We start from the raw sequence: 24,225 nt of genomic DNA, 5'->3' as shown, positions 1-24,225 counted from the left end.
TGAAGTAAGTCATATTGTCATAGTGGGATAATCTCATACATATATATTTATTTCATATAAATACCTGGGTTTATGTCTTGATTTCCTTTCCAGTGTTTTCTTTTCATAAGGTATTTTAAGAGTAGCATACCTCCAGTGAGTTTCAGTAATGTAGATTACTGATGTGTCAGCTGGTGATATCCAAGCTTTACATGAGGCAGTGACTTGCTCAAATGTCTTAACTGTTTGTTAATACAGAATGACTGGTGAAAGGGCCTAGAATTTAGACTCTAAAACTACCTTAATTTCTTTAAGTAGTTTTAAGACATAGTAAAAGTTTTAATTTTCCTAAAAACACACTGACAGCCACTGTGTGCTGCCTTTAATATCAGATCATCCAGTAGCTACCCTATTTATTTATTTTCTTTTTAATATTTTGTTCATTCTTCTTCACAAAGGTATATATTTCAATAGTACAAAGCAGTCATCTTTACATTCAACCCAAGGAACAGATGCTTGACAGGTACTGGAATGTTAATATTGAAAACACAGAGGCCCAGTTTTAAGCCCACTGTAACTGTTGGTGGGTAGGTATAAAAGTAAGCAAATCTTCTAACTTTGGTAGATGAAAAGTGATTGTTTATAGAGCATCACATTAATCAAATATATTAAATGTAAAATAAATAGATACATAAATGAGACAACTGTGCATGTGCTGTTCCAGTGGCAGCACTGAGAAAATGTACCATACTACATCTAGAACAGGAGGAATGGCCATCCATCTTCTCTTCTGTTCACCTTTGGGTTTAGGCTGGTACAGTTTTTCAAACTTTGATATATATTTTTTCTCCCCATATTTTCTGTGAATATATACCAATCAGCACAGAATATAACCTTCCACATGGTGTAGCACAATTGAAGGCAGAAGACCTATTTGTCCATTTGCAGACCAGTTCACTCCTGCATTCCAAGTCATGATTTCTTAGGCTTTGGGCCAGTTCAGCTGTAAATGGAAACCTGTATTGCTATGAATGCCTTGTTACAATCTACCTCTTAATAACATAACACTTTTTGCTTCCTTTATCAGTAAAACTTGTTATCTGTGTCCTTTTTTAACTCTTACATCCATCACTGTGATATTCTGTGCACTAGTTATGTAACACTATTGAATTACCAAGCCAGACAGATTTTTGACTACCAGACTACTTCTTATGATCTAATCCTACCAGAGGTATGAAGTTTAGCCATTTTGCTAAAGCTTTATTGTGTCTTTATGACTTTTGGGAACAATGAATGTGCACAGGAGCACAATTTCCTCTCTTTCTGTACCCAAAATGAACATGTTATCTCACTGGTGCATGTTTTGAAAAATGTCCCCGCGGTGGTATAGCGAGATGAAAAATGGTTCCTGTCTCTGAAAGAATTGTTTGTGTTTGCTGAATACTGGCACTGTCACTACTGTTGATTTCCTTAGTACAGAAATTACCTTGATGGCTTTGACAGATAATCAAACCATAATGGAAAATGGGCACAGGTACAACTGCAATTTTTTAAGATAGACAGAAAAGTTGTTTACAGCCAAATTGCAACAGGATTTCCCTGCAAGAGAAATGCATCCAATACAGATGGCTTATGTTTCCCTTCTGTGTGTATGAAGTTTCTCTCGAATGAAAAATCAAGCTTAGTTTCATAGTGTGCTCATAATACAGTACCTGTTAGATCTTTTACCATAGTGATTTTCTCGAGAGTGTGTTAGGTTACAGTGAAATTAATTATAAAGACTCTTGTATATTAACGTGAAATATGGAAATTGTTACTTGTGAATCTGCATTTTCAGATTGTTAAGCTTTGAAGGGCAAGTAATAAAAATGTTAAAAGATTGCAGCTGGTGGAGATGGTTCCTAGTTATAGCTCTCCAGTTATTCAGTATGAGGAATAAATTGTAGTGACAACCTGCATCTTCCCTGAAATCTATCAGTATAGACAAAAAATATCACTGGATATTTGCCGGGTAGAACCCAAACAGGTGCTGGTTTCTGTTTTTGTCTTTCCTCCCTCTAGTTTTTATAATTCCAGTCTTATATAAATGTGAATTCAGGATTTAAAACAGTCCATACTTCTTTCTCACAATATAAGCAATTGTTCAGCATCAGGAAACTTAATGCTTGAGTAAATATACTTGTATTAATACAGCCTGAAGTCTGTCTGTGTGTTGAATACTCTGTACAGTTTTTGTAAAAAGGGGCATCTGTTCTCCCTTTACTTCACCTTCTTGTGTTGTCATACATGTACATTTTTAACATTTCTGAAAATGGGTAAATAGTCCTTCAGTGGACAGGGTAGTTAGAGTTACTTTTGTATTCAGAGTATTTCTTTTCAGTACAATTGTTAATTAATTGCTAGCTAGTTGGTTTTTTTCCTCATTTTTAACAACTCTCAAACGTTGATAAAACTGGTGGAAAACCTTGAATTATCTTAGGAATTTTGTCAGAGTACAATTCCAGGTAACAGTGACTACCGTCAAATTTTGGATGTGTTGGTATGTGCATTTCACTCTTTTAAATAGTAACTTTCAGAAGTTTAGAAAATCACTCATTTTCAACAGTACCATTTATACGGGTAAAATACAAATGTTGTGGTTGTAGAAAGCAAATTAAGCAGTAAGTTTAAGAGCTAGCTTAACAGCTACCTGGCAAGTCTGCCATGCCACCAGCTGCCTGAGAGCCCCAGATGCAGGAGCACTTTGAATCTTATCTAGTGAGGGAACCACAGCAGCTCATAAGTTCCCACGGCTTCCAATTCTCCATTCCTTCTCTGCCTACCAGCTACCCAGTTAGTCTGCCAAGAAGCCAAAATCAGGATTTTTAAGAATGTTATAACACAGAAAGAAGTATTTAGTCCTGGTTCTTTATCTGTGGTGGTTTATTTCAATCTACTTCGTACGTTGTGTTGTAAAACACTGAATAAACTACAATGACCTTACCACTCTTTGTGGTAGACACTACCTGGATAGGGTTCATTTTGTTGTACGACTGGTTCCCTCAAGGCTTGGACAGCATTCCGCTACCTTTGGAGAACCTCTCCCTCCAAGAATTGATAGTTTGGTTAGAAAAGCTTCCATATGAACCTTTGTGTTCAAAAGGTACAGAGACCAGGTTATACTGAAGAGTTGATGATTAAACTGCAAATATTAGGGTGCTTCCCAGACGAGGGGCATTATTCCTCTAATTTATTTTTTTTAATGCTCTTCACAAACCCAGAGATGTAAGATAAAAATGAAGCTGGTGCATATCCTAATACTGGGAACATGTCTGTGAATGAGCTTGACAGAACCTTCAGTGTGAAGGATTTCTTGCATCCCTGAAAATGCCATCTGCTGTAATGTCCTCTGCAATCCAGTAGCCAGTTCCTGTTGAGACTTTCAGAGATGTACAACCACCTACTCATCTCCCCTCCTTCATAGCAATGTGTCCAGGCACTTGGATTACAGTTCCTGATGGTGGTTGTTACCAGTTTAGTTCTCAAAGTCAAGGACTGCTCTATTAATTTTCAAAACAGTGTGATACTAAGAAGGTATCAGGAAGAAAAAACATTATGAAAATGAGATACAAAGATAAATCAGCCTATTATAATCTAAATCAAGTGCATACCTCGGAACATGAATTCTTGAGTAACTATTAAAATAGGCTGTATATATTGGCATCCTTAGAGAAGATTCTGATCATCTCTGTCCAATCATACAGTCACAGTGTTTTGCTTTTTAAAAGATAGTATTTTGTAGCTGCCCACCAAGAAACCTCTAATCTTCCCTCTGAACATCTGTTTTCAAATGTGTCTCGCTATCATTTATGTCTGAAAGTCATCACCTTACTGAGCAGGTTCCAAGTGCCAAGAACTGAATCTGTGCATACAGCTGGTTTTGCAGGCAATGCAGGACAGAAACTTCACCTCTGTTACAACTAATGTCTGCTTCCATTAGAATATTACTGCTTTACTGTTTGCATTTCTTTAACTGTTATATCATACCTATTAGAACATCTGAAACCATATATACAAATCCTGGTTAAGAATATCTGGTACTGAAAAGAAAATTGCAAACACTGAAGCAGACCTTGTGAAAATATTTATGTACTACTAGGCCTACTTTTCAGTGATGCTGAAATTTCTCAGTATTTGCTTTATGCTAGTTCTGATTTTTTTTAATTGCTTACTTTTGCCATTCACTGATTGACTTCTACTAAAAAATTCCTTTTAAATGTTAATTCTTACATTGTTATAGTTAATTACTTGGCAAAACCAAAAACTGCATAAGAGAACAATTTTTATTCTCTATTGTTTAAACAAGCTTGATGTGTTCCCTGGAAGCATGTGTGCCCTTTAAAACACTGGGATTACAAAACATATTTTAGCTAATTGGAAAGAGGATGTAATTACAATTAAACTAATTTTTCCTGTAATCTCATTAAAAAACTTAATTTTGTTTTCCTACTGATGAGGGCAACATAAAAGACCAATTCACTTGCATAATTTTGACTGCTGGGCTCTTGATACCTGTGGCACAGCAGTGTTACCTTTCAGGGACCTACCTACATGTAGAGCTTCCACTGCTGTCAGTGTCATTGCAAAGGAGCACTTGTAAGTTGATTATTCTTTTTTTTTTCCTTTTCTTCTTCATAATGACACATCCCCTAGCATACATCTGCTCAAGAAATTAGGAAGTATAGGGCTGTATCTACCATTTAAAAGAATAGCTCTGAGTTGGAGAACGTTCCTTTGCAGGCAAGGATTGTGCATTTCCGCCACTGGAATAAAAATTTGCTCTGAGGATGCCTTTGTTTTTTGCTACATGGACTGATATGATAATGATTATGTCTGTAAGTTGTTTTTCAAGCAGATTTGATTTGTCTGGACACTAAATGGATCAAAAGCTTTGCAAGTTGAGTTAGTGCTGTCCTGGGCTAATAAACCCAGACTTACAGGCTTGTATATTCCTGTGGCCTCAAGTCAAACTTAGTGTGAGATCAGAGCAGCCTGATGTTTGCCTGCCAACCTTTTGTAGACATACCCTGCATCTGATCGTTATTTCTGCCCTGATTGGTACAGCAGCAGTTCGGTGGCAGGCACTGTTGTTAGTATACTTAGCATTGACAGGGCCATAGATGGTCATTTGTGTAATGCTGTTGGCTGGGCACATCACCATGTGACTTGGCAATGAAAATCAAAAAGGACCAAGAGAAGACACTCTGATTTGCTTTCAGCACATGTTGGGTAAGCACAGGAGTGCTGGTGACAGTGAGGTTTCTTCTATATTCAACACACCATTTACAATACTAAATTTCCATATTTTTTTTAACTTTAGTGCCTCTGAAATAAATAAATTATTGGGGGTGATTATGATGAAAAATAGAATAAGTATTATTTCAAAATAATTTTAGAGGTGAATTGGACAGTAGGTCTGAAAATAGTCAGTCTAAAGACAGAAAATGAGCTGAAAGTAGTAATCTTACAAGACTTTCCAGTCAGAAGTGACCTGAAGTATTTCTGTCATCAGCCAAGAAGGTCAAATGATGATAGGAACTAAAATTGTGTTGCTTTAGCTCAGGGGTCCTCAAACTACGGCCCGCAGGCCGGATACGACCCCTCAGGGTACTCAGTCAGGCCCCCGGTATTTACAGAACCCCCCCGCCCGGGGTTGCGGGGGGGGACCGAGCAGCCACAGATGACCTATGGCCCTTCATCTGCGCGCCAGCCCCCTGTTTAAAAAGTTTGAGGACCCCTGCTTTAGCTCATTTAGGGAAAGGACACTTTTATGTAATTTAGCAAAAATCAAAGACTAAGGTTTAGCCCATGTCCTATGGAGTAAAAAGTTGAACTGAAAGGGATTTAGAGACTCTTGTTAACATTTAAAAGTTAATTATAAAATTTACAAGTGAACTGCATCATTTTGATGTTCTTGTGGCTGATTTAATTAAAAAGGAAAATGTAGTCTCCTTTTAAGTACTGAAGTATGTATTGCTGGTGAGATGATTGATGTTGCTATAATTGAACCATCTTCATAGCAAAAAAGAAAAAAAAATTGTTAAATGTGAAGAACTGATTTTTCAGTTGTCTGTATTGAACAAATTTGCTCCCCTTTTTCTTATCTAAACAATCTCCTTTGGCCTGAGATCATAAGCAGAATACTTGTCAGAAAACATTTGCTAGGAAGTATGGATGATTGGAATATCAAAATTAATCTTTAGAGCAGAAAATATGATGTTATTACCATTTCTAATTTTGTTGCTACCAACAAAAGTATATTGTTGTGCCAGAATCATACATTCATATGCCATGCATTAAGCAGATGGCTGCTAAAATTTCTGCTTAAATGACCTAAATGATATATAAACAATGAGACACTTGTATATAATAAAGTATTTATATATTAAATATTCAGAAAAGGTATATGCGCATGTGCTGAAACTTTGTGAACATCTGGAGTATTGAGATAAAGTTATGATTTCCAGCTGGAACATGACAGGTCAGTCTGATGTATTTTAAAATGATAGACCACACAGTTAATTTTGATCTCCATGTCATTCAAAAAAATGTATTGTGGACAAAAATCCCACCAGTGCATGGTCTGGTTTGGTTTGCTTCACTGCTGAATATTTTGCCCTTTTTTTTAAAAAAAAAAACCTTAATTAACAGTTTTGAGTGCTCCTTTATATTAGTTTTTTAGTCTTTATTGTTCAGCTAGTGAATGTCTGCATTTCTAAAATACATTCTCATTTCTATTTGAGCAGATAGTACTGTAATTAGCAATTTCTCAGAACTGTATTTAATATCTACTAAGATATGTCTTAGGACCCACAGTTAAGAGTAAAGCCTGGAGAAAGAAAAAAAAAAAGTAGGAATAAAAAAGATATGGGGGCAGGTCCGTTTACTATTTCCTTAGGTTACAGATGTTTCTTGGAAGTAATTTTTGCTCATCTACAGATAGATGCATGGTTCTAAAACAGAAGTTGGTCCCTTGTCTCAGAGTACCTTATTAAAAGTATGACAGTAACTAGTATGTTTGATTGGCCCACGGAGGCTACAGCAGAAATTAAGTCTGAAGTTGTCACTGGGTAAATATCTGAGGCTTATTATTGAAACAGGGCCACTGAATGAAATAAGCAAGAAATGAAACCTTGTTAAGAACTTCAACATTTCTACCAATACTTATATTATCTGGATTGCTCCTTTAAAATGTCCTAACAGCCTTCAAATTGTCTTATAAGTTACCTTTTATAAGAATTTAAGGTTATGTCAGCTTCTATTATGGACATCCATTTTTCCCCACTTCCTGAGGTCAAAAAAGGGACTTTTGTAGCAGTGTTTTAGCTCTGAAGAATCAGAGATATTCAAGATATGCAAATGTTTTGAATTTCCCTGCCTTCTGATTTTCCTACACCATAGATCGGTGGAACTTTTACTCCTTCCCAGCCAGCAGTGCATGTCTGATCATCTTTTTGTCTTATTTTTCCTTTTACAGGGACCCTATAAAAATACAGCAGCTGCAGAACCAAATTCGTCTGGAGCAAGAAAGTGGCCAGTGGTATCGTCACCAACAGCAACCTGATCATCATCAGCACCCTCCCTCTTCTCCTTCCTTTCCTCCTCCCCCCTCCTTCCAGGAGCTTGAGTCCAGCCAGTCTGTCACCTCTCCTGAGCCAATGAGTATTCTTAACTCTCATACGTCCCCAACCATGCAGTCTTCCAGCTCCTTCAACTATGCTCGGCCTAAGCAGTTCATTGCTGCTCAGAACATCAGCCCTGCTTCAGGTTACGTGACTCCATCTTCAGGATCATCTACATCCAGCCTTCCTTCTCCTATGTCTCCAACTGCTTCTCAGAAACAGTTTGGGAGAGTGCCTGTTCCCCCTTTCTCTCAGCAGTTTGCTCCAGAAGGGGAGTACGCCTGGTCTCCTTCTTCTCCATCCCCTCCGCCCCCCCCTCCACCTGTCTTCAGTCCAACTGCAACCTATCCGGTGTGTGATTCCTTTCCACTTCCACCTCCTCCACCCCCTCCTCTTCCTTCACTTTCTTCACCATCCCACAGCCTGTCTCCAACTCCCAGATTTCCTAATTCCGGCCAGTCTCCAGCAGCTTTTCTCAGCTCCATGCTGCCATCCCAGCCACCACCCATTTCTGTCAACGCATTAGGCCTCCCGAAAGGAGTGATGCCTCCGTAAGTATCAGCTAATGAGCTCCTTGCATTTGACTGTACTGAAGATTATTGTACTTGCTTCATTTTATACTTTTCTAGGGTCTTTGCTGTTACCTGCTACCTGAGAGGGAGAGATGTGTCAATTATTTGCAAATGTCTCTGTGTTAGAGATGGGATATAGTTTTCTAACCCTCACAGAAGTGAGGTTCTGAAGGAGTCCCACAGTAGTAACACAAAAGAGGAGAAGCTAAAGCTTTAAATTGGAGCTGATGAAAATATGAAATCATCAGCAAAAGCTTCTGCATGCCCAGGGCAGTGGAAGGAGATCCAAGAAAACCCTTCTCATGACCCAGTTCTTTTAAAGTCACATATTCAGTGATATCTGCATCTATGTTCCTATTGCGTGTGCATGTAGAGAAATACCAAGTAGAGAGAGTGTTTTTCAGAAGTCCCTATACCTTTGTGATACTGAAGGTATAGGGTATTAACCTATACATCAGACAACAAAGTGGTCATAATGATATATTGACTTTCGGCTAGAGTTTTTGTTCAGAGGAACTTTGGAAAAGGGTTTAGGAGGGGATTTAGAAAAGCAGTGCGTAAAAACAAACAGAATCCCTCCCCCTAACAACTCCGCATACTTGTTTTCCCCTTTTGTCTTTTCTAAAGGCCAAAATAGTATTTTGGAGCATGTCAGCTCCTATCATAGATCAGTTTGTCTTTCCACTGGCACTAGACTCTCATTCCATCCTTAGAGAACAAAGAGACATGCTGAAGAACAAAAATGAGAATAGCTGTATCCAAGGCTTATTTATAACTTTGTCTAGAAGTTTGTCTAAACATATCTGCGGTATCTAGGTGACTTGCTCAGCTACATACTGTTGCGGTGGGAACTTCTATTATTTCATTCCAAGATATGAAAAGGAAGAGAAGGAAGAAAGTGGGCAGATATCAAAGTAATAGATCATGTATATGCTTTAAAAAGCATTTCATTATCTTGATTTCTGTCATATGTCTTATTATGGAATCTAGCCATAGAACAGATTTAGGAAAAAAAAAAAAGAATAAATAGTACAGCTTGCCCTTGCACTCATAATGGTTGTGATTTTCTGTCTTACTGTGTCCTTTGCACTGGCTGAGTTTCTTTATTGATACTGACTGCTGAAAGTTACCTGATTAATTTACAGACAGCTTGACAGGTAAGCACAGCCCATAAAAGCTTGCAGTTACCCCCGATTTTCTAGGAAAGGCTCTAGTACAGCTATATAGCTCTGGATAGGAACTGGATTCTCTTTCCAGTTCCCTTCTGTGTGCTGCGAGGGTGACAGCAGCAGCTTGAGGCTGTGTCCCTCTTTCCCTGTTATGCTACATTCACGCACACATGTTCTCACTTGAGGCATTAGCTGTGTTCTTCCTCATTCCCTTCGATCTTTGGAAGGAGAGACAACTCTGCAAGGATGCTTTCCCCTTCCCCATGCCCCTCACTTCCCCAAGCCCAGCAGCCAGTCTGGGTGTGCACGTGATGGTGTGTCTGTCCCCGTGGGACAAGGGAATAGTCTCGGGCTCTGAGCTGAGGATGTGGTGGTTGGCTGTTTGGCCTGCATTCCCTCAGGAAATGTAGTCCAGATGGGAGCTGGATCATGTTAACCATATTGAATGTATGTGTGTATAATTTATGTATATATACATGTGTGTATATATATACACACAGTGAGCATTTGTCATCTGAATTATAATGCTACAACATGGTAAAAGACGTACTGCATAATGCAAAAAAAAAAAAAAATCTTTATGTATTTTTGATGCCAATTTTTCCCTGGCCTCTCCTTTTCCTTTTTACTGTGTAGGTTACTAGCATCTGGTGTGTCTTGCTGAGTAAATCATTCCGTTTCCCATCATTCTCATACCACTTCTGAGCAAATCTTCCCCTTGCCTCCCTTCCCCCACTGCTTTTAGTCTCATCTGCTTTGTGCTATAGTCTCAGTTCTTTTTGTTTTCTCCCCGCCTTCACTTTTTGCTTCTTTTCCCCCTTCTTTTGCTCCATCCTCACAAATCCTCTTTTCTTGAACATGTTTGTCTTTCTGAGACATAGTTTTTGAGCCACTCATAGTATTCCGTAAGCTTAGCCTATAGTCTCACCATGTACTCCATGACCTCCAAGATCTGTTGATTGAAAAGCATGATACTGTTTCCTGACAGCATGGTCTACAGACTGGGCACAAGGAATGAATTGGAGCTTTCAAAGTTTTGCTTCAGCTCAGCATCTAAAATGCTAGTTAAGCCGTTTATTTTTGTCTCTGCTTCTTGATCAGTCATACAGTGGTGATACTGGGAATATGATAGCTGGTTGCTGCAAGTGAACTAGGCAGAGTATGAAATACCTTTCATTGAAAGGAGCTACATTTTTTACTAGGGACTCCAAATACAGTATTTGAAGTGGTAGGATTTCCTTTTTAGACAATAAATTTATGATTTATTATTATATTTTTACGTTAGTGAAAGTAATTTGGACGTGTCATTGCATTTAGATACTTCAACACTTTCATATCAAGTGACTCTAATAGATAAAATGTTCTTAAAAGAGTTTTCCTGACTGCATTCAATGTTTTCGTGACTCATTTCTCTCAACTTTTTTTTGTGAGTGTATTTCAGGGTTGATAAATCGCTGCTCGTATTTTGATTACATGGTCTTTTTACCATGGTGGTTTACTCTTATCTCTCCCAGGCATGGATGCTGTGACACTGATAGCCAAATATCTGAAAGAAAACAATAAATATTTAACCTTGTCAGAGTGTTTTGTAATTACCAAAAACCATTGCTTGGCAGAGAAGGAAATTCCGGAGACTGTTTTTATGTCATGCATTTTGACATACTGTGAAACTATTGAATAATTTTTTAATTTTTCATATATTACAGTTATTTTTTTTCATTAATCTTAGCACTTAATAGATCTTCTCAGATTCAGTACTTAGTAGGCCTCATTCTTATTTTCTTCAGATTGCTTTTGTGGTAGCAACAGAATAAAGGTAAAGTAATAAACATTGCAGGTGAAGGTAATTGTTTTTGGAGATGGTCAAAGGCAGCATTGGTGAAGTTTTCTGTAAAATGGAAGACACAGTGTTTGTGTACAAACCAACAGAGTCTTCATTTCCCCTCCTGGAGTGAGACCTTCCCTCCATCAGCTTCCTCCAGGCATTTCTTTTCAGTGTACATACCATCTTTGTTCTACTTACAAGAGAAGTTAATCCAAGGAGGTGTTGTGCCTCTTGTTAGAGAAGAGGTGAGGCAAAACATTTCTAACTCTCTCTTCCATCCCTGTACTTGGTCTGTGGGCCCATGCACAGTAAACACTGTGCTAATGTTTCAGCTAAAGGTTGACATTTTCCTTGAGCTTGAACCCTGAGACTCTGTGGAAGTGATAGCATTATCTAAATGAATTTGATCAAATGAATAATCTCTCCACTTGATGGATTTGGAAACATTGCACTGGGGTGGGTTTTTTTGCTTGTTTGGGTTGGGATTTTTTGTGGGGTTTTATGAACATGTGGTCCTAAAGCCTTGCATGAATCATGGGAACAGTTACATGTGAATTTACTAAATTTTGTTTGGATATCTGAAACATGGAAAGCAGGTTTGTGTCATTAGTACCTACTAATTTACCTTTAAATATTTTAAGCATTTATTTGCAACAATTGTATGGTAAATGTTTCAGGTGAATGAAGTACATATCCCATCTTTCCAATAAGCTCTAGACACTTTGTAGTGACAGTATTTACAAGCTGTGACTGTGGTGGTATTAGCTGAACAAGCTTTGGGAATAACAATTTTTTTTTTTTATTAACAGGGCAGATTTGATAAATTCATGGCTTGTCAGAGCATAGTGTTATTAAACAAAAGAGAAGTGCTAGTGGAACTGGATTGCTAATTAAGTACTTAAGGGAATTATGAACACTGGTCAGTTATTTCTGAGGTAAAACTTGGCTGGAGTAAGATTGTTGGATACTTTTCTTAAAAATCTCAGTTCTTTCTTTACCTAAAGAAAACTCTAGGGTGGTTGGATGTGTTAGCTTTCAGTTACAAAAGACTGGCAGGGAGCAGAGTTAATGTGACAGAAGCCTAGAATTGGGGAAGTTTTCTCCACGGTTAAACCTGTAGAAGCTGGATTCTGGTCTTCACTGTTCATAGAAAAAAATTGCAGCTGTATGAAAAGAAATAGGTATACTTAAAAATTCTAGGTAAGCACATACATTGGTAAATTCACGTGAGCATTTGTGAAAGCAAAAATAATCCCATGAGAAGGATTTAGCAACTAGTTAGTGAATATTTAAATAACAAGAATATAAATCCTGCTACAAAAAGGTGTGGAGTCATCCAACACAGAGAAATGAAATCTCTTTCTAAGTATAAAAAACATGTATTGTCAGCTATGTGTATATCCCTTTGAAAGCAACATCAAAAATTACGGTATTTTCGTAAAGTAGATGCTTTTCCTTGGAATAGACTTTTTCTTAAAGTAGATATCTTCATTCAAAGTAATACTGCTTTAGTTACAAACAGACAAAAAATCTCACTGTACAGAATTGGTGAAAGAACATGACTCTAGATTTACTACTTTCTGGAAGAGAATGAAAAATGGAAAAGAAAACGTTGTTTTGAAGGCAGTCTTGTCTAAAGTATCTTGTAAAATGTAACTAAGTGAGCTGCTTTTATCATTCTGTGTAACAAAGCTGTTTCAATGATCTCTAGAACCTTAAATCCCAATCTTGATATTCTGTGGAATTCATGAGAATAGCAACTTCAGAGACAGCTCTGCACTTCTTTTCCCCTTTGAAGCAGAGCTTCTGGTCTATTCCTGCATCTGTACACTGTGACTTGTCCACTGAATTTTATCTCAAATAGCACCGAAGAAAGTATTTCAGTAACCCGTAAGTTCCTTGAGCCAGTTAGCAATGATGGTGACCACTCTGAGGAAAAGCTACACTTCTCCATCTTATATTACAGCTTGCAACGGTCTCCCAGTAACAGTGCCAACTTTCATTTTAGAGCAAAATGTATCGCTGACTGGAAGACTGGACATTTACTTTTCCCATTTATGTAAGTTATGTAACTGACCTACTGAATCCTGACAAATATTGCATCTGGAAGTCTTAATTTTTGAGATGTTTTTATCCAGTTCTTTTTTCTAAATAGTATTTGCAGAGGCTTAAGAATGTTGTAAGATGACAAGTGACCTGAACTAAGAGAATTAGTACAGCACTGTGCCCAGTTGACCAAGAAGGCCAACAGCACCCTGGCTTGTATGAAACGGTGTGGCCAGCAGGACTAGGGGAGTGATCATCTCCCAGTGGTGAGGCTGCACCTTGAATACCATGTTCAGTTTTGGGGCCCTCACTGCAAGAGGGACAGGGAGGTGCTGGAGCGTGTCCAGGGACGGGCAGCGAGGCTGGTGGGGGGTCTGGAGCACAAGTCTTGTCAGGGGCGGCTGAGGGAACCGGGGTGTTCAGCCTGGAGAAAAGGAGGCTCAGGGGGGGCTCATTGCTGCCTACAGCTGCCTGAGAGGGGGTTGTAGGCACGTGGGGGTCGGTCTCTCCTCCCAGGTAACAAGTGACAGGACAAGAGGAAACAGCCTCAAGTTGTGCCAGGGGAAGTTTAGATCAGATATTAGGAAAAAATTCTTCACTGAAAGAGTGGTCAAGCACTGGAACAGGCTGCCCAGAGAAGCAGTTGAGTCACCATCCCTGGAGGTAATTTAAAAAATTTAAAAGACTGTAGATGTGGCACTAAGGGAAGTGGTTTATTGGTGGGCTTGGCAGTCCTGGAGTGCCATTTGGCACTAGGTGATTTTAAAGGGTTTTCAGCCTAAATGGATTCTATGAATCTATATACCTCTCTGAAAAGAAAGGGAGGCTGTTTGCAGCATTGTTTTCTAGGGGTTTTTTAGTCTGTAGATTTTATTTTTCTTCAGAGTACTTAATTTTATAACTTCCTTATTTCAAGCAAATCTGAATGCCACAGAAATGTCTGTGAATGCAGAAGCCAGGTACAGTGCTTGACAGTTGTGGAGACCTTAACCAGTAGCATCTCATCAACTGGAGTAAAGGTATGTGTTTTGGATACATTACCTTTTCTCAGTTCAGTGTATCTTTTAATTCACATGCTGCTGGCAGTTACCTGTCCTCAGGATTTCAGGACTATGAGGACTGTGCCAGTCTTTTCTACATTGAGGAGCAGTTAGTGCTTTAGTGATTTCTTCTTGACCATCAGTTCTACCATAATGCTGGTAACAATCAGAAATGCAGATAAGATTACTGATTGCAAAGCAGGTAGTATTTTTAAAATTCATATCCAAATATGTGATCATCTTTTGAAAAGCAGATGACACCTGTGTATCTACAGTAACGAGTACAGCATGAGGCAGAGGGGTAACTTGCTCACCTGGGGAAGGAACTGAACAGGAAAATAAAAAAGTAGTATTTCTTCTTTTAATGAGCAAAAATGCATTTTTAAAGATAAGCCTTAGAAAAATAAATTTTTTATGGTAGGCGTGCAGTTTTGTAGGTTCTCTGTGTTACCTTATTAAGGAGGATCAAACTTGTTCAGAAATACATATTATTCATGTTGGTCTTGATACTATCCAGTGCAGAGGCATGATTTATTTTTTTTTTTTCAACTACAGTTTCATAACTTTGGGTGGTAGAAATAATTGAACTTTTGTTACCTTTGTTTCTTTTAGTACAAGTCATCCTTAGTCAGGTCTGTGCCTCAGGCATTCCCCTAATTCAGGTGCATGTAGTCACATTACTGAACAGAGCTGACTCCTGGTCTCTACAGGATGTATGACAAGATCAGACTGAAATAATTTTAATATGCAGCTGCAGCTTCAAAGTTTGTGACCTGTTACACTGCTTGTAGTAACTTTGTTCTTATGGTAAGTGAAAAACGTGTTAAGTGGGCGGGAATTAGTTGTATTTTTGGAAGGCTTTATTTTTAAAGGGAAAAAGAAGTTACTGTTCATTACCTAAGTACCAGAGAATTGATTTGGAATTTCTGTGAAACTGAGACATATTGGCTGCAAACAGGAATTTGTTCTTGGAAGGATAACAACAGCCAGCCTGTTGCCCTTGTTTACACTGTAAAAGGTACATAGGAAAAGGGGGAATCGCATCCAGCAGGCACTCTGTGTAATTAAAACACGAAAAGTACTGCTGGTTTGGCCTTCTTTCTAAACAAATGTTAGGGCAAATATTCAAAACTAAGGAGAGCCAAGCCGAGGTTGCAAAAATCTTTGCTGTAAAAAAATCTCTGGGAATTAAGATGACTGAGTTTTGGCAATTCTGTTTTGCCCTTTCTGACCAAAAGAATTCAGACTTGTGTGCTTTTATCTAGGTCTGTATTAGGCCCTCAGCAACTTAAGTGATGCATGTTTCAGAGATGTTTAAAATCTATGTGAACTGCAGCCTGATTCTCAAAGGCTGATGGTTTCTGTACGCATTTGTGGTGGTGGTTGTGTGTTCGATACTAATGGTGTCAATATCTTGAAATAAGCCTTCTCCAGCTATCTCCTGCTATCTTAATACACACAATATACTCTGAAAACTGCATCAGGCAAAGAGTGAACATAAAATACCTAAATTAATTGGCACAATGTTTTGTTTGATATTATCCCTGAGGAAAGATGAAAAGAAAGCTGAGGAGTCATTAAGGAGGACACAAATTTTAGGAACTTAATGCATCCAGATAAGGGATTGGTAATGATAGTGAAAAATATTTGCAAAAACAGCTGAAGGAAGTTTGCTGCCAGTCTGTCTTGACATGCAAACCATCCATCAAGCTGAATGGATCTGTGCTTAGGAGAATAGATTTACCAAGGATCTTCTATTTGTTGCCGTTGCCTTGTAGCCATTTTGAAATTCATCTCAAGAATGCATGTCTTAAGAGCTAACTTGGTGTGAGGGTATGTATGTGTATATATATTTATATACACATTTTAAAGTGTCTGTATGTAGAGAAAGAAAGAGATTCTGAAGAAAGGGTGGAAATAGAGCATCTGCAGGAAGAATAACATTTCCTCCTGCACTACTTTTTTTGTCCTGTTTTAAGAGAGTCTTAAAGAGAGAGAGAGGTTTTTCTAAAGGCATTTGAAGAAATTTTGACACATACTCATTTTTGTAGTTGTATTTTTAAACCCACTACTTCCTTTCTTAAATACTTATTTGTAAATGTAAGTAAAGAGAGGAAAATCTGTTTTTCAGGCAAGTTGCCTTGACCAGGTCTTGAATGACACTTCCACACCCACTGTGCAATGCTCAGGGTGTTCTGGCACATAAAAGAGATCTAGATCGTTGTAAGGGAGTCTGCCTCTCCTGTTAAAAGCCACCAGGAATCCCCAGGCCATTGCTAAAATATTTGCATACCTTGTTCTTAAATAAAATTCCTTAGCTTCCCTACATGACTTGTTCCTGTGCTTAACTGTCACTGTTGGAGGGTGGAGAAAGTTCTGCGTATTTTCTTTTTTTTTTGTCTAAGATAGGCCTGTTCTTCAAGTTGTTGTCTACTTACTCTCCTCAGTGGACATGGAGAACCACTGAATGCCAGCTATTTTCGCATGTTTTATGTTTGATTCACCTCTCTGTCTTCATTTCCACATTTCCTGACTAAATAAACAAGATTTTCTTTTTGTGTGTGTGACATAGCTTGTCACAATGGCTATGCTTTTAAAACCATCTGACAGTTTTCTGTTCTAAAACTTTCCAATTTGCTGTATTTTTCTGAAAGTGCAGTGGTAAAACTGGATTTGGTGTCCAACATCAAGGAATAAAGGAAAACAATGAGGTTTCATGTCTTATGGTAATATGTCCCAGAATTCTATTTCTTTTCCTTTTGAAATAATGGTATTATTGTCCAAGTTTTAATCTCAGAGATTCTTGAGAGATGCTTCATGTGCTAGTGCTAATTTTCCATTTGTATTGCTGTCATGCTTTGAACATTTTTCCTGAGTTTCATCATGAGGTGACCTCTAATTGTGAAGATTATTGTAAATAAGCTGTTACTTGCAAACAAGTTGCAGCCTCTGCAAGTTCAGTGTCATCAGCCAATTTGAGGAACATGCTTTTTTTATTCCACTTGTTAAGGTTGAAATTAAGTGCTGAATTTAGTATACATAGACCTTTGAAAGACTTCTATGGTCTATATTCTTCCAGGTTGATAGGGAAAAAAAAACCAATCATTGCTGCTACTCTGAATAGCTTTTTCAGACAGTTATGCAGCCATATAATAGAAATTTCAGCCAGACTCTGTTTCCCTGATTTACTAGGGAACGTAATGCGGCTCCTGAAGGCTTACTCAGAAGCTATAAACTGAAGTGGATCAAAGCTACTTTTTTGCCTAGCTGCATGCCCCTCAGCCTGACAGAAATGTGAAGTTTGATATGATTCAATTTTCATTTCCTTATTATCCCACATTGTTTTGAAATGGACTGTAATGTTGTTTTCTTATGTTTAGTATGGACGTTGATCTTACAAACCTGTAATTCTCTTGGTACTCCTTCCTCTTTTAAAAATGGGTGTGTTTGCCTAGGGGTTTTTGTTTTCAGAAATAACTGGTAATGCTTCAGAAAATGCATTCACTTGTTGCTTGAAATCCACTCCAGAGCACTTAGGCCATCCCCCTCTTTTCATGCACTGTTGTGACTTTCCTGGGTAAAATGTACATTTTACTTTTACAGCCTATTGAGTGCTAAGCTTAAGCAGGCCTCTTTCTGCTAGGACTCTTTTTATCTTTCAAGCATGAAATTTGTAAGAATGTGAAATGAAAACTATTTCTTAATGTATCACTTGGAATTTTCAAGGCAGGATATATGTCTCCATTAAAAAAATACGGCATAGGGCTTCTTCAAGTGAAGCCAGATTTGAAATTTGCTGCCTTGTTGACTGGTTTTTGGTTGGGCTTGGGGTTTTCTGGTGTTTTTTGTTTTATTTATTTCTTTTTGGTTTGTGTGTCCTTACGTAAAAAGTGACAAAATTCAGTTCTGTGGTAGTGCTGAGCTGGGAGAGGTAAGAGGCTGGAAGGCAAAGGGAAAGACTGTGAGGAAAGAGACAGATGCCACCTTTCCACTAACCTTCCAACAGTCGGTCCAGACCTCCTGAGGGGTGTTACCTTCTGATCCCCTCTTCCCACCTTCTCCTGTCCATTTTCCTTCCATATTTTCCTTTACATTTATTGTTCCCAAATTTCTTGAGTTGAAGCAGCTCTTTCTTGAAGAGACCTTACTCCTTCCTCTTAGCAGTCTCTTGTCTCCCTGTAGATGGGATAGTTCTCTTGACTTCTTCCCCAGAACAGCGTGGAGGAGACTTTCCTTGTTACTTGTGACTAAGAAGATCCCCAGCCAAATGCACAGGGAATTATTCTGCTTGGTGACTGAGCTCTTCAGCTAATGACTGAACATTTCTAGGGTGAGGGATGTTGTTCTCTGGCTCTTTGTGACATTAGGCAAATGTCTGCTCTTCTTCTGCTGTGATTTAATGTGAAAATGCAGTTCTTTTTACAAGAACTTCACCATTTTCCCATTTTAAATTTACTCTCAGTAACAGAATATGAAATGTTTTAGGAATTTATACAGAAATGTTTCCAATTACTGTCTTTTCCATCTATTCACTTTAATTCCTTTTTGGCTTTTGACAGCATATGTGTATTGTTTCATTTTAACTAATGCTAAAAATTACCATTGAAAACACTTGCTGAAGAATGAAGTTTCTCTAACCATGTTATAAAATCATAGTACCAAATAATATCCAAGAAAACTTATCTCCATATGATTCTTGTATTACATTTTGGTGCTGGTAATTAAATTATTAAGTTGTGTATTGGAAAGAAGTTTACCCCTTACATGCTAGTCTGATTTTTTCCATATCTATCATCTGTGAGTTTGTCAGTTTATCTGATTAGATTCCATATTTCGCATAAATCATTCCCACGTAATGGGCTGAGCCCTGTTTAGTCAAGTTAAAAACCCACCAAAACTAATATTGAATCAGTATCAGTGTTTTAAATGATGATGTGTGACTTCAATGGAGAAGTGGGGTGTGCTGAAAGTTTCAAATCCTGATAGCAATGTTGATTTCTTCACAACTGTGCAAGAACAGCTGATCTCCAGCAGAAACCACTCTTGTTGGGAATTTCCAGCAACAGAGCCATCATAATGCTACTGAAAAGTGTTAAATATTAGCGCAGACTGAAAAAAAATATTCCTGTCCCATTCCAGAAAATGGGAGCCAGTCATCCTAAAAGTGCAATCATAACTTGTAGACTGGTATGAGGAATAGCTTTGCCCTGTGATTACAAACTACTACATGGTTGCTATTCCAATGTGAAACACTGCTGATGGAAACTACTTTACAGGGATGATCTTTCTTTTTGCCAGTGTAACCTAGATTCTGTGAATGGCTTTTCTTTCAGAAACAACATTAACATGTTGCCTTCCGGATATGTGTTCACAGAGATATGAAGAATAAACATGAAGTTATGCATTGTGTATTGCAAAGCTGTAATAAGGAATTAGTTAATAAGTAATATAGGAAATTAATAATTAACTACCTTGTCTTACATCTTTCTGATCTTTATCCATATGGTACTTCATAGAAACGTAGTTTATCTTCCATCCCCACTTACCTACTCATGCTTTCTCTTTCATGTTTCCTCGCACTTTGCTTTATTGACATTGCTCATCGGTTTCCTCTTTGAGTGTATGGTGTTTACAGCCACCGCTACACAATCCTGAGCTCTGTTTTAACTAATGCATGAATAAAGCATAGTTTCAATTTTGTCCTTAAACTAACAATTCAATCAGTGATGTGAGTTAGCAGGAACAGCATAGTAAGAAAGATGCCAGACCTCTATAATTTCAAAGACATAATCTTGCTTTCTTCACTAATAGCAGTGATTCCAGATAAATTCCTAAATACCAATGGTTTCAGGAAAGGTTATGAATTTTCTTGTACTGTTTTGCAGGGGATTTCCCAAGAAAACAGGCAGAACTGCTAGGATAGCATCAGATGAAGAGATTCAAGGGTCAAAAGATGCTGTAATTCAGGATCTGGAAAGAAAACTTCGCTTCAAGGAAGACCTTTTGAACAATGGGCAACCGGTATAAAAACATAAAATACCCTGGGGAAGGGGAGTGGGCATCACTGGTAGTTTCTCAGATATGCTGCATATAAAATAATCGTTGTAGATTATTTTTATATTTTATGTATTTATCATTTTTAATGTATTTCCAAAGCTGCATTTCCATAAGGAATGCTACATTTTGGCCTATCATTGCTTCTCCTGTTTGACAACTTTACTTGGATTTAACAAAACAATGCAGGTCTCAAAGGTGATGAATTTGCATAAGCAGCTTGTGCAGTCTGTACTTCAAGGGCTTTTTCAGCCTCAGAGGGCATTTGCTTTTGACTGTTCTTCACTGCGTGTCTGGCCAGTAAGCATATGCATAGCTCTTGATCAGTCCAGGCTCATTCTAGCTTTTGTCCAGCTGTTGGACAATGAGAGGTAGCAAAGAGTAGGTGGTAAGTGGACATGAGTGAGAAACAAGGCAATTCATCATGAGAAGCAACCCATTAGGAATCTGACATCATTAGATCCTGCAGTTGTGGGACTTTTTTTGATGAATAGAATAAAGAATAGCCTTTAGTACTAACTTACAGACTTCATCAGGAGTTAACAACCTACTTGAGGAGTCAAGAAATGAAGTGGGCATATCAAACAGCTGAAATGCACAGCCACAAAGTTCTCCATTAATATTTGTTTATTTTAAGATACGCATAAAAGATAAAATACCAAATTCTTCCTCTTCAGAGCTGATGAGAAGCAAGCTTCCTAAGACTAGATTATAGTTATTAAGGCATTGATTTAAATGTCTTTGAAGCAGGAATCTCTTTTAAGGGGAAAGTAATTTTAAAAATATAGACTGTCACCCCTGTTTTGTCAATGAAATCTTTTCAAAAGCATCAGAATGCCTTGGGATACCTTTGTGTGATTGAAAGGTAGTGGGCTTTAGGTTTCTCAGGACCATGCTCAAAAGTATGCTAAGTTTGCTGCTGTGTCTGAGATGTCGGACTGTGGTGGTGTAGTAAAACAGCCTATTGAGTCAGACTATCTAGTCCACAGCTGCTGGATTCTGGTTCTTAATAAGGTCAATGGAGTGAAGTAGGGAAAATGTTGAGTGACTAGTGCTTCTGTACTTACCCTTCTCCACTGACTGCATAGGGTTTTGCGGTTTTCTGTAGCAGTTAAGCAGAATTACTTTCAAAGTGTGTAAGTTCCTGTTTTTTTCAAAGGAGGTGGGCTGAGCATGACTGTTAGTGCCTATTTTGGAAAGTGAGAGATGCTTGGCCTGGACAAATGAATGGAATGTTCTGAGAAAGCCTACATGGCCCAAGGCAAGGCAGGGGGTGGGGGGACACCAAACCACACAACCCCAAAAAAAAACCAACCACCAAAAAACTGTGATCAGATGATGTGGGAGCTTGAACCAGGTAAACACTGGTTTTGCACTCCCCTTGAGGCTTTTGCCTTGCAGATTCCTGTCTTGGGCGATTGTTTGTGTAATCATGGCTGTGGGCACCTTGGAGTGATCACAGAAGAAATTAAAGTGAAGAAAAGTTCATGACTTTCTTAGACATTTGTATCCAAGGCAACATAAGTACCTGGTTTTCATGAGTTTCAGCCTGCTAGGTTTAGCTACAATATGGCATGTTTTAAAAATTAATTTAACTGAGCTTTTTTTTTAAATGGAAGCATTAAGTAGATGTAACGTTTTAACATTTCTATTCTTCTTTCATTTTTCTGTTTAAATGAGGCATTTCACTGTGTTATGAGTTTGCCTTTCATTCACTGGCATTTTTTTTCAGTGTTGATTTGTTAAGAAAGTGTCTAGAGTGCCTGAAATGTGTTATGGAATGTAGAAGGAAACTTAATAACTAAATAATCGAAGTGTACACTTAAGGTTTTATTTTAACTTGCTTTACCTTCTGAGTGTAAATTTTATAAGTTGTATCCTTAATTTCTGAAAGAGTAAGAAGAAATAGAAATAAAAACCTTAAATATTCTTCTATAAACCTGTCATATTCTTGGCAAAATAATCAAGTAGAGTAGCATCTCCTTGGCATTTTTGGCAGAGTTTTCTGCCATGTGGTTCTAACGTAAAAATCAAGCAGGATGACTAGGAGTAAGGTTTGGGAGATTTGACATGCAGTTTTTTTGATGGCCACGCCGATTTAAGCAGTTCCTATTGTTCATTCCTGCCCAAGTTCCTGGCAAGAGGATGGAAACCAATGGCAGTCAGGGCAAGGATTGCTTAAGTCAGAAGAGCCACTTGTAATGCAAAGAAAAATGCATTACAAACTGCAGTAGAAAATTTCTGTTAGAAACTTATTTCTGCTCTCTTCTATTAACATTACTTAAGCATTTTTTACTGTCTAACTAACAGTCTTGCAGTTTTTAATGAGAAATAACAACTTTTTTTTCTTCTTTTCCCTCCCCCTCATCCCCTTTTTATTTTTTGTTCAGAGACTAACGTATGAGGAAAAAATGGCTCGTCGATTGCTGGGAGCAGACAGTGCTGCAACTGTCTTCAATATGCAGGAACCAGAAGAAGAGCCTGCTATACAGGTGCCACTTAACTCTACAATTTCATAGGGAAATTAAGAATTCCTTTTTTTTTACAGGCTGTGATTGTCTTAAAAGAAATCCTATGTAAGTCAATAAATATACGCAAGATAGGATGGTTTTGATTACAGAAGTCATATGTTATATATCAGTGAAGTAAACTGGAAGATCACATGCCTATTGCTTAGTTTTTCCATAAGGTTGAGAGTTTTCAACTTTTTGCTTTAAACTCTTCCGTTTATCCTATTCTGTCCTGACCTTTAACTCTCTCAAGGCAAAAATACATCTGCTATCTTGAAACCATCTTCTCTCCATTTGTGTAATCTGCACTTTTTGGATGCATACCAGAAACACAACAGAAAGTCTGCTTGAAAGGCCAGGTACATGGTTCTCCATTGTTCAGATGCCAGAGTTGCTATTCGGAAATGTGTAGCATTCATTTGCTTATGTTACCACACAAGTGTGTTCTCCTGATAAAGACTTCGAGAAACTGTCATGGATGCCTCTTGGTCTTCTTTCTGCCTCTTGATCTTTTTTTCTACCCTTGCAGGAAGCTCACTCTGTTGGCGCTTCTGTAGCGAGTCCTATGGATATTCAAAAGGTTAATGTTTTCAGCTTTTTCTGTCTTGCTTTTTTGACCATTGATTATTTTTTTTCTCTGTCATCTTTGCCCTTTTCCTTCTACTGCTTCTACTTAACAGCAAGAGGTCACCTAGCATTAATAACTGGGGAGATTTGGGCTGCACTCCCTTCAGGGTGCTAAAGTTGTTCTATAAGCCTTATTGTCTGAGTGCAGGCAGCTTAACCACAGTAATGGCATGCTTGCAGTATCCTTCTGCTGTGATGTTAATATACATTGATACTAAGTGTCTTGCATCCATATCAGCTGCTCTTTATATATTCCATGTGTTCTTCGTGGTTTATTTCCATGGTAAACTTTCAGGGAACAAATTAAAAAAAAAAAAATCTGCAGTTTACAAAGGTGTTTCTCTCTTCTGGTTTTTTTTTACCATTATTGAGGGTTATGATTAGTTCTGTAACCAGTCAGTAGAAAAGATTACATGTCATTCCCAGACTAAAGGCAATGACAGGGGGTGGGTATGTGAAAGGAAGCTTTGTATGAGACGTGTTCTATCTAAATAAAATAAGGGTCAGAGACAGTGGCCAAAGGTCATTTGAAAAAGAGCCTGAATTTCTGCTGATTGACGTGAGCATTGGCTAATAAAGATTTTTTTAAAAAACTTTTTTTGTCCCTGCTTCTGGCATTGTCTTTATCAGCACTAAGATTCAAAGTAGGACTTCTGTACTGCAAAGTATATAGCGTGAACAGTTCAAGAAGGTAAACAGTATGTTTCCTAGTGTCTGAATAGCAAATCTAACAAGTTGTAGT

At 38.0% G+C, this 24,225-nt stretch overlaps 1 protein-coding gene across 5 annotated transcripts in view; it reads left to right on the top strand.

Moving 5' to 3' along the window:
- PALLD (palladin, cytoskeletal associated protein) overlaps window positions 1-24,225 on the top strand; it is a 193,579-nt gene that overhangs the window by 147,369 nt on the left and 21,985 nt on the right. For 4 of the 5 annotated variants that reach the window (XM_037377182.1, XM_037377202.1, XM_037377192.1 and 1 more), the window contains 3 exons: window positions 7,496-8,191; window positions 20,178-20,313; window positions 22,737-22,838. In XM_037377182.1, coding sequence (XP_037233079.1) covers window positions 7,496-8,191; window positions 20,178-20,313; window positions 22,737-22,838 — 934 coding nt within the window. The remainder of the gene's footprint in view (window positions 1-7,495; window positions 8,192-20,177; window positions 20,314-22,736; window positions 22,839-24,225) is intronic. The other variant, XM_037377220.1, reaches the window with a different exon arrangement.

The sequence above is a fragment of the Falco rusticolus genome, chromosome 1 (assembly GCF_015220075.1).
Source record: "Falco rusticolus isolate bFalRus1 chromosome 1, bFalRus1.pri, whole genome shotgun sequence".
Taxonomy (NCBI): domain Eukaryota; kingdom Metazoa; phylum Chordata; class Aves; order Falconiformes; family Falconidae; genus Falco; species Falco rusticolus.
Note: the sequence above shows the minus strand (reverse complement) of the source record. Positions and strands in the feature narration are given on the sequence as shown.